The sequence below is a fragment of the Lycorma delicatula genome, chromosome 5 (genome assembly GCF_047948215.1).
Source record: "Lycorma delicatula isolate Av1 chromosome 5, ASM4794821v1, whole genome shotgun sequence".
Lineage (NCBI taxonomy): Eukaryota > Metazoa > Arthropoda > Insecta > Hemiptera > Fulgoridae > Lycorma > Lycorma delicatula.
In genome coordinates this window covers 1,737,455-1,753,402 of record NC_134459.1, presented here as the reverse complement: position 1 = coordinate 1,753,402, position 15,948 = coordinate 1,737,455, and the positions used below count along the sequence as shown (strand labels likewise).

Below are 15,948 nucleotides of genomic sequence, written 5' to 3'. Positions count from 1 at the left end.
TTTATTCCAAGATTCCATCGTGAGTAAACTACTTAACATTGATATTACTATTGTTAACTATACGGATTTCTTTAAAGGATTTTTTTTTCTGTCATTTTGTTAAAACTCTCTTTTTTCCTGTTTAGCCTCCGGTAACTACCGTTTAGATAATTCTTCAGAGGATGAATGAGGATGATATGTATGAGTGTAAATGAAGTGTAGTCTTGTACATTCTCAGTTCGACCATTCCTGAGATGTGTGGTTAATTGAAACCTAACCACCAAAGAACATCGGTATCCACGATCTAGTATTCAAATCCGTGTAAAAATAACTGGCTTTACTAGGACTTGAACGCTGGAACTCTCAACTTTCCAAATCAGCTGATTTGGGAAGACGCGTTAACCACTAGACCAACCCGATGGGTCATTTTGTTAAAACTAAATTTAAAAAAATAATACCTCATGACCTGAGAGAGCAATATACACATCAGAAGTACAATCTCAAAATTAATTTTGTTTGCTATCTGATCTAAACAAGATGTCACACTGCTAATAAAAGTAGGTTAATGAATTGTTAAATCATACATATTAAATTAAGTATGTTTTAGAGAATTAACATATAACTTTTTTTTTAATATCACCAACTAGAATAATTGGTAGATCTTTTTGAGCTAAGACCCAATGAGCTGAGTCATTGTGTTAATGCCAAAAATGTGTCAGAAAATTATGGATATTTGATAGGCCAGTGTTCATCACAAGAAGATAACAGTAATTATTATAGCACTAGATAGGGAATCTTGGAGAGCTGCATCAAACCAGTCAAAATGATTGAAGACAAAAAAAAATTATTAAAAATTCAGTTTTTTCTTGACTAGCATATTATGATCAGCTAGTAACAGTGTTTAATATAAAACACCTTACAAAATTTTACTTTTAAAAATTGTCTTTCAGTAACATATGATTGTAATGTGAAGACATTAAAACGTCATCAACTTTAAGCAGTCTTCCACTTTACAGTAATATCTTTATCCAATTATTATTTTTATAGCACATCCATTGAATTCTGGTTAATAGGATCACTGGTTACTGAGACAGCCATTTAATTGGGCAGTTTTGTTTAAACAGAAACTTATTTTCATATAAAATTATGCCAGTTTAACTAAAAGACCTACTAGTTTATATGTTTCTTATTTTACTTATAAAATAACTCAATTTTGTTTTTTTTTTGTCTTCAGTCATTTGACTGGTTTGATGCAGCTCTCCAAGATTCCCTATCTAGTGCTAGTCGTTTCATTTCAGTATACCTTCTACATCCTACATCCCTAACAATTTGTTTTACATATTCCAAACGTGGCCTGCCTACACAATCTTTCACTTCTACCTGTCCTTCCAATATTAAAACGACTATTCCAGGATGCCTTAGTATGTGGCCTATAAGTCTGTCTCTTCTTTTAACTATATTTTTCTAAATGCTTCTTTCTTCATCTATTTGCCGCAATACCTCTTCATTTGTCACTTTATCCACCCATCTGATTTTTAACATTCTCCTATAGCACCACATTTCAAAAGCTTCTAATCTTTTCTTCTCAGATACTCCGATCGTCCAAGTTTCACTTCCATATAAAGCGACACTCCAAACATACACTTTCAAAAATCTTTTCCTGACATTTAAATTAATTTTTGATGTAAACAAATTATATTTCTTACTGAAGGCTCGTTTAGCTTGTGCTATTCGGCATTTTATATCGCTCTTGCTTCGTCCATCTTTAGTAATTCTACCTCCCAAATAACAAAATTCTTCTACCTCCATAATCTTTTCTCCTCCTATTTTCACATTCAGTGGTCCATCTTTGTTATTTCTACTACATTTCATTACTTTTGTTTTGTTCTTGTTTATTTTCATGCGATAGTTCTTGCGTAGGACTTCATCCATGTCATTCATTGTTTCTTCTAAATCCTATTTACTCTGAGCTAGAATTACTATATCACCAGCAAATCATAGCATCTTTATCTTTTCACCTTGTACTGTTACTCCGAATCTAAATTGTTCTTATCATCATTAACTGCTAGTTCCATGTAAAGATTAAAAAGTAACGGGGATAGGGAACATCCTTGTCGGACTCCCTTTCTTATTACGGCTTCTTTCTTATGTTCTTCAATTATTATTGTTGCTGTTCCTGTAAATGTTAGCAATTGTTCTTCTATCTCTGTATTTAAACCCTAATTTTTTTTAAATGCTGAACATTTTATTCCAGTCTACGTTATCGAATGCCTTTTCTAGGTCTATAAACGCCAAGTATGTTGGTTTGTTTTTCTTTAATCTTCCTTCTACTATTAATCTGAGGCCTAAAATTGCTTCCCTTGTCCCTATACTTTTCCTGAAACCAAATCGGTCTTCTCCTAACACTTCCTCCACTCTCCTCTCAATTCTTCTGTATAGAATTCTAGTTAAGATTTTTGATGCATGTCTAGTTAAACTAATTGTTCTGTATTCTTCACATTTATCTGCCCCTGCTTTCTTTGGTATCATTACTATAACACTTTTTTTGAAGTCTGACGGCAATTCCCCTTTTTCATAAATATTACACACCAGTTTGTATAATCTATCAATCGCTTCCTTACCTGCACTGCACAGTAATTCTCAGGTATTCCGTCTATTCCAGGAGCCTTTCTGCCATTTAAATCTTTTAATGCTTTCTTAAATTCAGATCTCAGTATTGTTTCTCCCATTTCATCCTCCTCAACTTCCTCTTCTTCCTCTATAACACCATTTTCTAATTCATTTCCTCCGTATAACTCTTCCACCCATCTATCGATTTTACCTTTCGTATTATATATTGGTGTACCATCTTTGTTTAACACATTATTAGATTTTAATTTATGTACCCCAAAATTTTCCTTAACTTTCCTGTATGCTCCGTCTATTTTACCAATGTTCATTTCTCTTTCTACTTCTGAACACTTTTCTTTAATCCACTCTTCTTTCGCCAGTTTGCACTTCCTGTTTATAGCATTTCTTAATTGCCGATAGTTCCTTTTACTTTCTTCATCACTATCATTCTTATATTTTCTACGTTCATCCATCAGCTGCAATATATCGTCTGAAACCCAAGGTTTTCTACCAGTTCTCTTTATTCCGCCTAAGTTTGCTTCTGCTGATTTAAGAATTTCCTTTTTAACATTCTCCCATTCTTCTTCTACATTTACTACCTTATCTTTTTTACTCAGACCTCTTGCGATGTCCTCCTCAAAAATCTTCTTTACCTCCTCTTCCTCAAGCTTCTCTAAATTCCACAGATTCATCTGACACCTTTTCCTCAGGTTTTTAAACCCCAATCTACATTTCATTATCACCAAATTATGGTCGCTATCAATGTCTGCTCCAGGGTAAGTTTTGCAGTCAACGAGTTGATTTCTAAATCTTTGCTTAACCATGATATAATCTATCTGATACCTTGCAGTATCGCCTGACTTTTTCCAAGTGTATATTCTTCTATTATGATTTTTAAATTGGGTGTTGGCAATTACTAAATTATACTTCGTGCAAAACTCTATAAGTCAGTTCCCTCTTTCATTCCTTTTGCCCAGCCCGTATTCACCCAATATATTTACTTCCTTGCCTTTTCCAATGCTTGGATTCCAATTTCCAACTATTATTAAATTTTCATCTCCTATTACGTGTTTAATTGCTTCATCAATCTCTTCGTATACACACTCTACCTCATCATCATCATGGGCGCTTGTAGGCATATAGACGTTAACAATCGTTGTCGGTTTAGGTTTTGATTTTATTCTTATTACAATGATTCTATCAATTTTGTTAGTGTTGCAAAATTGTTTAAACACTGTAGGGAGTTAACTTTTCCTTATTCACTGGGGAAAAAACATAAAAGCATGGATACGAGTCTAATTTTCTGTGATTGTCTGAGTAGTTGGGACAGTGTGCTGTAGCAAAAGTCAAGAAAGGTTCTCTTACTTATTGACAGTTGTGCTGTGCATCCTAATGTAGATTTATGAACGCTTCAAACTGAGTTTTTGCCACTGAATAGAGTAAGTTTAATTCAACCACTTGACTGAGAATAATGAACAATTTTAAATTTGTTTACTGAAGTAAACTAATAAAGCTACATTTTCAAGAAATTGAAGAAAATATGTTGGCATCTTCCACCCTAATTATGTTAAGTGCATGTGTCAATTTCCTGCAGGCAATTCAATTCATAGCTAATGATTGGGAAGAAATAAAAGTGGTACAATCAGAAATTGGTTTGCTAAATATGATTTAAAAGATGATGTCGACAATGATGCTGAAATAGTCGATACTGAAAATGATGCTAACATTTTTTTACAGCAGCAGGCTCAAAATTTTGAAGAATTTTTGATGTACGAGAACATAAAATGCTACAATGAAAATGGAATATTGTTTTTAGATTTTCAGTAAATCTTGATAAAACAGTAAATAAAAATGTTTATTAAAAATATACAAGGAATATATGATAAACAATGAATTGTTTCCCAATTCTTAAATATATATCGCCCTGATAATGGCCGATTTAAAATGTAGCACTGAAAAATGCTGTTTGAGATATTTTTATTTCAGAACTTCCTTATAAATTGCATTAGGAATTTTTTGTGATATTAGAATAAGGTGGTTTTTTTCATAGCATCTGTGCATCTCGTTTGTCATTTTCTAGATGTTGCCTTGGTTACAAATAATGCTGTTAAAAGTTGGTGATCAGTTAACGGTAAGAGATCATATGCCTCAAAATGACCAGTGGATAAATCATCAGGGAAGTGCATCCTTTTTTAGTACATGGTGAATGTCATTACCAAAACTGTTATAAAGTTTACCATTTCGGTAAAGCTCAGATACAAATGGAAATAATCTGTCAGCCGCTACCAGCTTACACAATTCACTATATGTTGAACATTTGGACATTCATTGCAACTGGAATAGTTGTGACCCCAATTATTTTTTGTTATAGTTGAGAATTCCTCCCAATTCTCCACCAATTATTTATGTCAAATTATTTTCTGCACTTCGGTCACCAATAGCTGTGCCATTTCATCTTTATTAGTTGAGAAAGAAATTGAAAAAGACATGCACCATCTCCTACAATGGGTATAATTGTATGAGGTAACAATTCTCCATTAACATTTAAATATTCTATGCAAAATTTTGTGCATTAGATTAATTAATTAATTTTGATGCATTTTCAGCATCCTGATTGTGGCTTCAGGTGATGAAACATGAGTTTACGGATATGATGTCAAAGGCTCAATCGTACCAGTGAAGGCATTGTGGATCACCAAGACTGAAAAATGCTTGACGAGTATGGTCAAATGTGAAGGTTATGCTCACTGTGTTCTTTGATCTGGCATAGTGCATCATGAGTTATTCCCACAAGGTCAAATGATCAATAAGGAGTATTACCTACAAGTTTTCATTGCTGTTTTTGTGAAGCAATTTGAAAAAAAACGGCCAGATTTGTGGCAAAACAATTTATGGCTTTTGCACCACGATAATGCGCCTGCTCACACTTCATCGCTTGTTCGTCAATTTTTAGCCAAAGACAACACTGTAATGATACTCCAGTCGCCATATTCGCCAGACATGGCCCAGTTTAACTTTTTTCTATTCCCAAAAATAAAGACAACCTTAAAGGCCGTTGTTTTATAAGCATAGATGACATTAAAAGTGAATAGCTGAAAGAGCTAAACACTATTCCAAAGATCGAGTTCCAGAAGTGTTATGGGGATTGGAAAAAGTGCTAGCATAAGTGTGTAGTATCTGATGGGGACTATTTTGACTATTTCATCTACATTAATTTAGACGAATAAAATTATTTCCAAAAAATAAAAATTCTCTTTACTTTTTGAACGCACCTTGTATTGTAATTTCTTCAGAGCAACAGTTTGGTTAGTATGGAACCAAACTTTGAGTGACCTAAGATTGGTGGTTTCAGAACAGTTGGTCTTCATCTTAAAAATATTAGTTATAACTGGTTACTCTTACATCATTTGGGTAAATTATTGTTATTAGCGTTACCTGACAGACATCTCTAGGAGGTGACCGTACTTCATTGCTCATTTAAAAAATTTTTTTTAATTACTTTTATATATATTTATATATTTTTCAATTAACTGAAGACAGGTACAGCTGGTTTCTTCGCACATACAGTAACAGTGGCTGTGTTGGTTGAGCCATCACTGTACACTATGTGAGGTGTACACTGTCGCACCCCTTAAAAAATCAAAATTAAAAAAAATCGAAAATGATTTTTAGATATTTATCTAAAGTATTTGCAAGCTTCATTCTAGTGAATATTTCGTTTAGTATATACTGAATTGGGGAAAAATTGTGATCATTGTTTAAATATTTTTTACCTTTCTTCACCCCTTTCAAGGTTAAATTAAAAAAAATCTTGAAATTAGTTTTTAGATATTCACATGAAAATTACACAAACCAAAAATCAAGTTGATATCATTTATTACTAAAAAAAAATAGTAAATTTCATTGTTACTCCACTTTAACCCTTTAAACTTGGAATTTTAAAAAATCCTTTCTTAATACACTCTTGCACTGTAAGAAGAACTTGTATACAAATTTTCATCAATTTATCCTAAGTAGTTTCTTCTAGGCATTGATGAATCACTCAGTCAGGAGAAGTTGTTTGTTGTTTATGTAACATTATTACTGTATTAGAAATAAAATTCTGAACATAAGGTGTTAAATTGTGTTTAATATATTTCATACTCTACCTCATTTACTTATATCTCCTCATTTTTCGTTACTGTAACTTAGTAGGTCCATATGGTCACGGTCCTGAAGTGGTCCTGAATCTGCTGTAATTTATTAAAAAAATAAAAATAACTATTCAGATTAACTGTTTCTTGACTTGGATAAGTGCAGTGATAAAATTAAGTGGATGTATGACAGAAGAAATTCATTAATAATTTCTTTAGCATATTCCAAAAAAAATTTATCTCTGCGATTGCTCTTGTTTGACCACATGAGTACATATGTCTTTCCATAACCTCTTGTGTCACATAAAACTGATATCATTTATTTATTATAATAATAATTTATTTTTGTTTGCATAAAGGTAATATTTTTTTTTGACTTGTTTGTGTTTGTTTAGTCAAGGCACGATATGGAAGAATTCAATATGTTCACATTAGATGATGTTGATGCAGCATTTGATAAAATTGTACAGTTGAAATATAATCAGAGTGTACCTATGAAAGGTATGTAATGTTATAGAATTATGTATACAAAAACATTAATTGTTTACGTTATAATGCTAACCAACTAAATAGTAATTTCAGGGGAGAAAAAGTAATTCCATACCTTGCTCCTCCAGTAGTTACTTCACTTGGTAGTGTGAGGTTAAAAAGAGTTCATGTTGTATTAACTAGCAAACATGCTTAAATAGGGTTCTTTAAAATTATTATTTATTTTAAAATTATTATTTATTTTAAAATTCTATCTATTTAATTTTACACTAAGGCACTCTCAATCATTTATTTTCATTTATTCACAATGTTTGAAATGACAAGATGTGTCACATTTCAACCTTTTTTGTCAAAACCTACCCATTTATTTAAAACATCAAGTTTATTTAAAGAGTCAAGTTATCAATAAATAATTTTATTGATTGTTTGATTAGAAACTTCTGTATTGGAAAAATATTATTGAATAAAAAAATACCTGTATATGCATTGCCTTTTAAAAAGATTTAACCATAATATTATCAAATATTTTTATGATAATGATTTTTATCTATTTTAAATCAAACACTTGTATAAATATATGAGTTTTTAAAAAGTAAAAATACAAGTCTGGTATATAAGGGAAATTATTATATTATAATTGGCAGCAGCATTGTTTTATCACAGGTCTATATGATTAGTAGAATTTATCAGGCTTCATGATTTTATTCTGCTTACATAATGTGTTTGAAATGACTTGCCGATTGAGAATCTTGCCAAGTGAAAGATATGTTTAACTATTTCATTCCTTTTCAGAAAAGAAAAATTGCTGAAATTCATTCCCAAGAAACCTTAAATGCTGATCCTAATTATGTGACCAGGAAGTAAACAGTAGATAAATATTAAAAATTAAAAAACACAACTGCCAAAAAAAAAAGATAATTGTTCTGTAATATAGGATAATTAAAGAGGATGCAGGTGACAATTTTGTATATAGTATAATTTTTTCCAAATTTAAAAAATTATTTAAACATTATATAAAATATAATATTCTATCTAGATCTAATCTGCGGTCAAAAGGCGAGGGACCCATCTGGCCTACACTTTACGGAACTGTAGGTAGATTGTGATGATCAGTTGACAGCTCCCATGACTTATTCCGACCTGTTATGCAATTTCGAATACTCTCACCCGTCAGTTGTCTATAAGAATGTCCCAAACCGTGTGAATATCTTCGTCTGTAATGTTGTTCTAAGGATGGCGATCATGTTCCTGATTTTCCATTCGTTCTTGTTTTTCCTTGAACTTTTTATGCCAGGCAAACATACAAGTCCTTGATGATTTTTGGTCCCCAAACTGTGCAGTCAATCGACAGAAAATTTCTGTCACTTGATCTCCTTCATGAGCAAGAAATTTTATAATTATGCGTTGTGCAGTGGAGGGTGCATCTGTTGCTCCAACATATCAGCGTCTAACGAATTGGCTGGGAGTGTGGAGTGTGGCCGGCTCTCCCCACTCTTAATGACCCCACCCAAGCATACTAGAAGCGCAGACCCAGTCCTGCCAACCATAGACGCTCAGGAACAGAAATCCCATTTATATTTGATTTACCCTCGCGTATATATATATATATATTATATTAATCCGATCAACCCAAGTACAGAATTAATAAAATGAAATAGGATGTCACCCACCTACCTACCTTATTCCAAAAAACAGGCAAGAATGCTTTTGCGAGTACCTTGCATCATCAGTTGCTCTATCATTTTTCAAATCTTTCGTTGCAAATTACACATTAAAATTGTACACTGCAAATTGCACATAAAATTAAAATTGAGATTTAAAATGATTAAAAAATCCTTTTCCAACTAAATCAAAACAGAATTAGAACTAAAAACTTTTTATATACAAAATATGAAATCAATAAAAAAATTAAATTAAAATTTAAAATTAATAATAAAAATAAAATAGAAATCCATGTAGACTAGCTAGCCAAAGTTATGTGATTGTACAGAGTTGAAGTATTATGAAATAATTTCAATGTCTAAAGAAGTTCTGCTATCTACAGTAGCTTTCGTGATTGTGTTATCCTCATATTCTATATGTAGGTTGATCAAATTAAATTTTATTTTATATTTATAAGTATGTAAAATCTTTATAAAATGTCAAAAACCCTATTATTTTTATTAATATTGTATTTCTTAATTTCCAGTAATTCTGAATTTGTATAAATAATCGGATATTGAATGTGTATTATTAATAAGATGATCAGAAACATTAGGGAAACCCACCCAATTTTCTACTTTTATAATATCTAAAGTGTTCATCACGTCTAGTTTTAAAGGATCTAGTGGGTTTACCTTTATAAATATGGTCATAATCATTGCACTTTATTTTATAAATACCACATAATGTGTAAATCATAGGAAGCAGTACGTGTATTATTTTTTAAATGTTTTATTAAATGGTTATTTGTCTGGTATGCAGGCTTAAATGAATTTTTATCATAAACCCTTGCTATGTTTTCAACAATATTATCAGTATATACATATTTCAATTATACATTGTCAATTTTCTGTGTGTTATATATTGGTATTAAATATGCATTATTGTTCATTTTTGAAATTTGTTTTTTGTGTATATTATCTACTAAAGATTCATTATAACCATTATATTTAGCAATTTGTTGTATAATATTTATTTCTTTATTTAATTCATTATTATTTCCGTTATTCATTGTATAATTGATTGGTCTTATAACCATGTTTGTACATGTATTAATTTTGTGTGACCACAGATGATTTGAATATCTATGTATGGGTGGTTTTGTTGGTTGTGGGTTTCCTATGTACTGAAGTTATGAATTGATTATTTTTATTACTATTATCTATTTTGATGCAAACATCTAAGTAATTTTTCTCTAATTTTTGTCAATTTCAAAAATAAATTTCAATTCATTATGGTAAGAATTTCAAAATTATTAAATGTTCATTATATACAACAGGATTATTCTGTTATGCACTGGACTCAACTTGATCATCCTTCCTACCCCCAGACCTATTGCGCTGCGATTTTCATTTGTTTGGGTCACTTAAAGAAACTATAGGAGGGCAACGATTTGAAGATGACGAGGGCGTGGAGGGATTTGTGCGCAATTGGTTCCTGACGCAACCAGCTTCATTCTACGATGCTGCAATAAAAAAACCTTCCGTCTCGCTGGAAAAAATGTATTTCTAAAGCAGGAAACTCTGTTGAAAAATAAATTATGTCTCCCTTTTATTTTCCAATAAATAAATTTTTTTTAAATAAAATCGTGTTTATATTTGATTTACCATCGTATATATACAGGGTGAGCAACATAAAACTGAACCCATAATGAAACCGCTACCCAACACTATTTATGAAAGACTCACACAACTAGCATGGCATGAACAGTGGATGTATATGTTACTACTGATTATTGCTGATTGTTTGTCAGGTGGTTACGTGTCAGTGCAGTATACATTTTGTTGCAGTGCAGTATTGGGGTGCAGTTGTGTTTGTGTAAAATACCTTATTCAATTCAGGAGAGGATAGCTACAGTTGAGACCTATATTCATTGTGGATCGTATGAAGAATCACGTCAAGTATTGGTAGAAAAATTTCTAAATGTCTATATCCCAGCAAAGAGTAGCTTACATGATTTAGTTAAAAAATTGCATACAGCAGGTTCGGTTTCAAATGCAAAACAAAATAGGCAACCTTCTGTTAGGACTCCACAGACCATTGATGATATTGAAAGGAGAATTACTGCCAGACCAAAAATATCACTACGCAAGTTATCCCAACAATCTGGTGGTAAATACACATCTTGTCGTAAAATTCTTCATGAATTAAAATTGAAACCATATCGCATTACAACTATGCAACAACTGAAAAACAGACAACAAGCTGTCAGCAGAGGATGGTGGCTTTCATGTTTCCTAGAGTTGTCTACTTGTGATTTTTTCTCTTTGGGGCTTCTTAAAGGAGAGTGTTTATGCGTCTAATTTGCACAATATTGATGAACTGAAGGTGAAATCAATGCAGTTGACAACAACATTTTGTGTCGGATGACTCTCAATATGATTGATGCCCAGGGTGGTCATTTTGAACATCTTTTGTAACAATAAGGTAAATAAATGCAACATTTAAATTACGTTTTATGTTTTTTCTTATTTGATTTATCCGTATCATTCATAGAATTTCATTTCAACATAACCTACCAATTCTGCAGTGGTTACGTTACGAGTTCGATTTTATGTTGCTCACCCTGTATATTTTTGTGCCTATGACACTCCTAGTAATGTAAGGATTCCAACGCAGGGTCATACATCAGGAACAGTTCAGTCATTGAGTTGCTATGGTGGAACAAACAAACATACATATATACTCTGTAAATACAGTATACTCCTTTTTGGGCAGTCTTGTAATAAGGTTATAAGGTCCATTACTGAGTATATAAGTTAATTTTTGTTTAGTTGGATCGTGATTTTGTACTAGCAAATACCCTGTTTCAGTTTTGGAAATTGGAAGATTGGTTGCAAAGATATAACAACATTTCTGAATAACTGCGATCTGTTACATCGAGAATGTACCAGATAGATGCAAAAGTTAGCCTTCAACTTACTAACAAATACCCTGTTTGGATTTTGAAAACCGGACGATTGGTTTGCAAAGATGTTATAACACCATCCCCATTGCACCTCCCAAAACAGCAACCCATTTGTTACCAGTAGATGGTGATGATTGGTGTAGTTTCACATGAGGTGCTCACTCAACTCACCACTCTACCTCACATGCGGGGCCGGGGTGCTGGCGGTGGCTGTGGTGGTGATTTAGGCTTTATGTACAACAGTCAATGTGAGACCTTTATTAGATATCATAGCAATTAAAAATACTTATCCAATTTTGTGTGGCAGTCAACCTGGTAATATAGGATAATTGAAGAGCGTGTGGGTGACAATTTTATGTATATTTTTTTAATCAAATATTTAAAATCTATTTAACCATATATATCCCGGTAATGTAAAGATTTCAATGCTTGGCCATAGATTTAAATTAGTTCAGCTGTTGAGCTGCTACGGTGAAACAAATGCTCATACATACAACAAACAATAACAATTACACTCCTTTTTGGGCAGTTGTATAATAAAAAGACTAGTTACATGAATAAAATTGATAATTTGATCTGTCAATGATAGATTTAAAAATATCTATCACGTGAATGAGTTGTTTTTGAAAAACTCGCATCGCAATGCTTCATTCTGAACGATTTTGAAACCTCGTATCTCATACATGAGATGCAAGTTATTCAAAAACGACTCATTCATCTGACAGATTTTTTCAATTTTTAAAAATTTATTTATACAATTTATACAGCCTATGACACTTCCAGTAATGTAAGGATTCCAATGTGGGGCCATACATCTAAACTGGTTCAGCCCTTCAGTTGCTACAGTGAAACAAAGATACATACTTATTTACATCCTAAATGCATTACACTACTTTTTGGGCAGTTGTGTAAGTAAAAGTAAAAGTAAACTAAATTATTAGTTCATATTTGGCAATAAAATTTTGGTGCAAAGCGAACCAATGGTGCACCGGATGGCTGCACACAGCTCCCATTACCACTCTCTTCTGCTAGAAGCAGTCTGTTGTCAATTAATTTACAGATTATTTAATTTAATTTCTAAGTGTAGATTATTTTATATTTATAGTTTGATTTATTTATTAATTTTATTAATAAAAGAAAGGGATTATTCCAGTCATCCGGTTTTAAAAATTCAAATGGGGTATTTCTGTTAGTAGGTAGAAGGCTAAGTTTTGAATGCATCTGGTACACTGTTGATGTAACAGATCGCAGTTATTCGGAAATGTTGTTATATATTTGCAACCTTTCTTCAAATTTTCAAAACTGAAACTGGATATTTGCTAGTACAAAATCACGATTGAACCAAACAAATATGAACTGATATACTCAGAAATGGACCATATTACACCTTTTTACCTTATTACAAGACTACCCAAAAAGGAGTATACTGTATTTACAGAGTATGTATGTTTGTTTGTTCCACGGTAGCAGCTCAATGGCTGAACCAATTTAGATATATAACCCTGCGTTGGAATCCTTATGTTACCAGGAATGTCATGTTAAAATAAATTTAAAAAATTAGAAAAAAAAATTATACTGTATACAAAATTGTCACCCACACCCTCTTTAATTATTAGAATAAAATCATGAAGCCTGATAAATTCTACAAACCATATAGACCTATTAGATAAAACAGTGCTGCTGCCAGTTATAATAAAAATAATTTCCCTTGTATACCATTCTTGTATTTTTACTTGCTTGTATGAAGTAAAGGAAGTATTGGCGAAAAATTTTGGTTTTCAGATTTCAATGTAAATATCCATTTTGACTATCCCTGAATCCATTTTTACTAGTTTCAACATGATGTATGTATGTATGTATGTACATATATATCTTGTATAACTCAAAAAATATTAGCCGTAGAATGTTGAAATTTTGACTGTTGTAACATCTAGTTTTGCACCTCATCTTTTGATTGCAATCGACTGGGTCAAAAATATATATAAATGAAGACCTCTAAATAAATTTGGATTTTGGACTTTTTTTTAACTGCAGTAATAAGCCTTCATTGAGAGTGTTTCAACAATATGTCATTATTGGTACTTATTTTCATTGGTTCCAGGGTTATAGCCAAATAAAATTGTAATTAATGAAATATTTGGATCCTTCAAGGGGAAGGCACATTGGTTCAAATCTGACTTCATTTCCTCTTTTTTGTTTTTAATTTAAATATGTTGATTTATTAATAATTATTAAACTCCAATTGAAAAAAGGATGAAAAATAATCAGAAGTTATTAGTGAAATAAAATCTTCTGTACTTTTCATTTTAATTCAAAAATTTTTACAGTAGTTAATAATTATTAATAAATCAATATATTTAAATAAAAAAAGTTAAAAAAAATATTTATGCATGAAGTTGGATTCAAACCGATGTGTGCTTGGTTACAGATCTGAAATAGTCTCACTTATATCACATATCTACTTGAGCGACATGAAACAAAGTTAATGCATAAACTAATATAAAATGCTGATACAGATACCACAAAAAAAGTGATGCAAGATGGTGTCCACCATAATGCAATTGTGTAACTGTCCACTTTATTAAAGAATTGGAGCATCGTACTTATCTTTCAAATGAAATAAGTTTAAATGAAGTGCAGCAAAAAATGTGTATATGTAATTTAATAGGTGTATAAGGAAGTCATGTGGTCTCCACATCAAATTTTTGCTTTTTAAAAACTCTTATATGTTTATAAAAATGGTTTGATAAAATTTGAAATTGAAATGAAGAGGTTTTTAAGACTTTGCAATAATAAAAAGCCTGTTATAAATTCTTAAAAGAATCAGCAATGGTAGGTCATATACAGGGTTATCATAAAAGAATGGTGCGGTTTTGAGCATGGTTTAAATTAAAACAGAATTACTTACAGTTTATGTTTTTTATTTTTCAAATTTATCGTCTCAAACATTTTTTTACATAATTAATAAATTTCAATAGTCCTTAGTCGCTCGACAAATGTCCAAACGATACTCAACTTCTCTCCAAGTTAGTTAACATTTCTTCTTTAATGGTTGTCATTGCTTCATTAATCCTGTTTTTTAAGTGGTTTAGGTTGCAAATTTTTTGTGTATAAACAACGCTTTTGATGTAGCCCCACAAGAAAAAATCGCAAGGTGTCAGGTCTGAACTCCTTGGAGACCAAAGTATGGGTCCTTGCCGGCCTATCCATCGATCTTCAAATTTTTTGTTCACAGCGTCCGTGACCGATGCATTGAAGTGCGGGGGAGCACCATCTTGTTGGAAATGAAGTTGATGAATGTTTTCGAGTTCATCCAGCTGAGGAAAGCAATAATTGGTTGACATGTAAAGATACACAACTCCATTAATTGTTTTTTTTCAGCAAAGAAGAAAGGCCCTATTACATGATTTTTCATCACACCACACGTAGGCGAATCGCATTGTTTCTCAATAATTGCGTGTGGGTATTCAGAGCCCCATATTCATGAATTGTGTCTGTTAACACATCCATTCACATGGAATGTAGCTTCGTCTGTAAATATTATATCATCTAAAAATGATTAGTTTTCACTTATTCTGTTCAACATTTCAACAGCAAAATTGTAACTTATTACACCATCATCGGGTTTCAATTCCTGTAGTATCTGGATTTTATAAGTGTGTAATTTTAGTTTTTTATGTAAAACTTTGTGAAATGTTGATTTTGGAATACCAAATTCGACGCTTCAATGGGGGATGGACTGCCCAGGACTTCTAATTGCCGATTATCTAAATAGTTCAACCGTTTCGTCTGGTACACTTGGTCTGCCAGTTGATTTCTGTTTCTAAACTGATCCAGTTTCTTCAAATTGTTTGAACCAACCTGTTATGTTATTTTTGTGTGGTGGATCTCTTCCGAATTCACGTCGAAGCACACATTGAACTAAAATTATGGATTTTAATTTGGCCATCAATAAAACACACTTTGCTTTGTCTTTATCCGAGAACATAGTAACTCACTAAACTCACCTCAACAACGATACAAGAACTGACGTTGTGGTTACAACTGCTGATAAACAAACTTTTGGGTTGGAGGCTTTCAGGGATACCAATATAACATCTAGAAATTTCACTACGATCTTCCTATGAA

General features: G+C 31.9%; 1 protein-coding gene across 3 annotated transcripts in view; it reads left to right on the top strand.

Annotated features, from left to right (window-relative positions):
* Nucleotides 1–15,948, top strand: part of Cpsf100 (cleavage and polyadenylation specificity factor subunit 2) — a 65,416-nt gene that overhangs the window by 7,958 nt on the left and 41,510 nt on the right. For all 3 annotated transcript variants that reach the window (XM_075365493.1, XM_075365491.1, XM_075365492.1), the window contains exon 4: nucleotides 7,118–7,223. In XM_075365493.1, coding sequence (XP_075221608.1) covers nucleotides 7,118–7,223 — 106 coding nt within the window. The remainder of the gene's footprint in view (nucleotides 1–7,117; nucleotides 7,224–15,948) is intronic.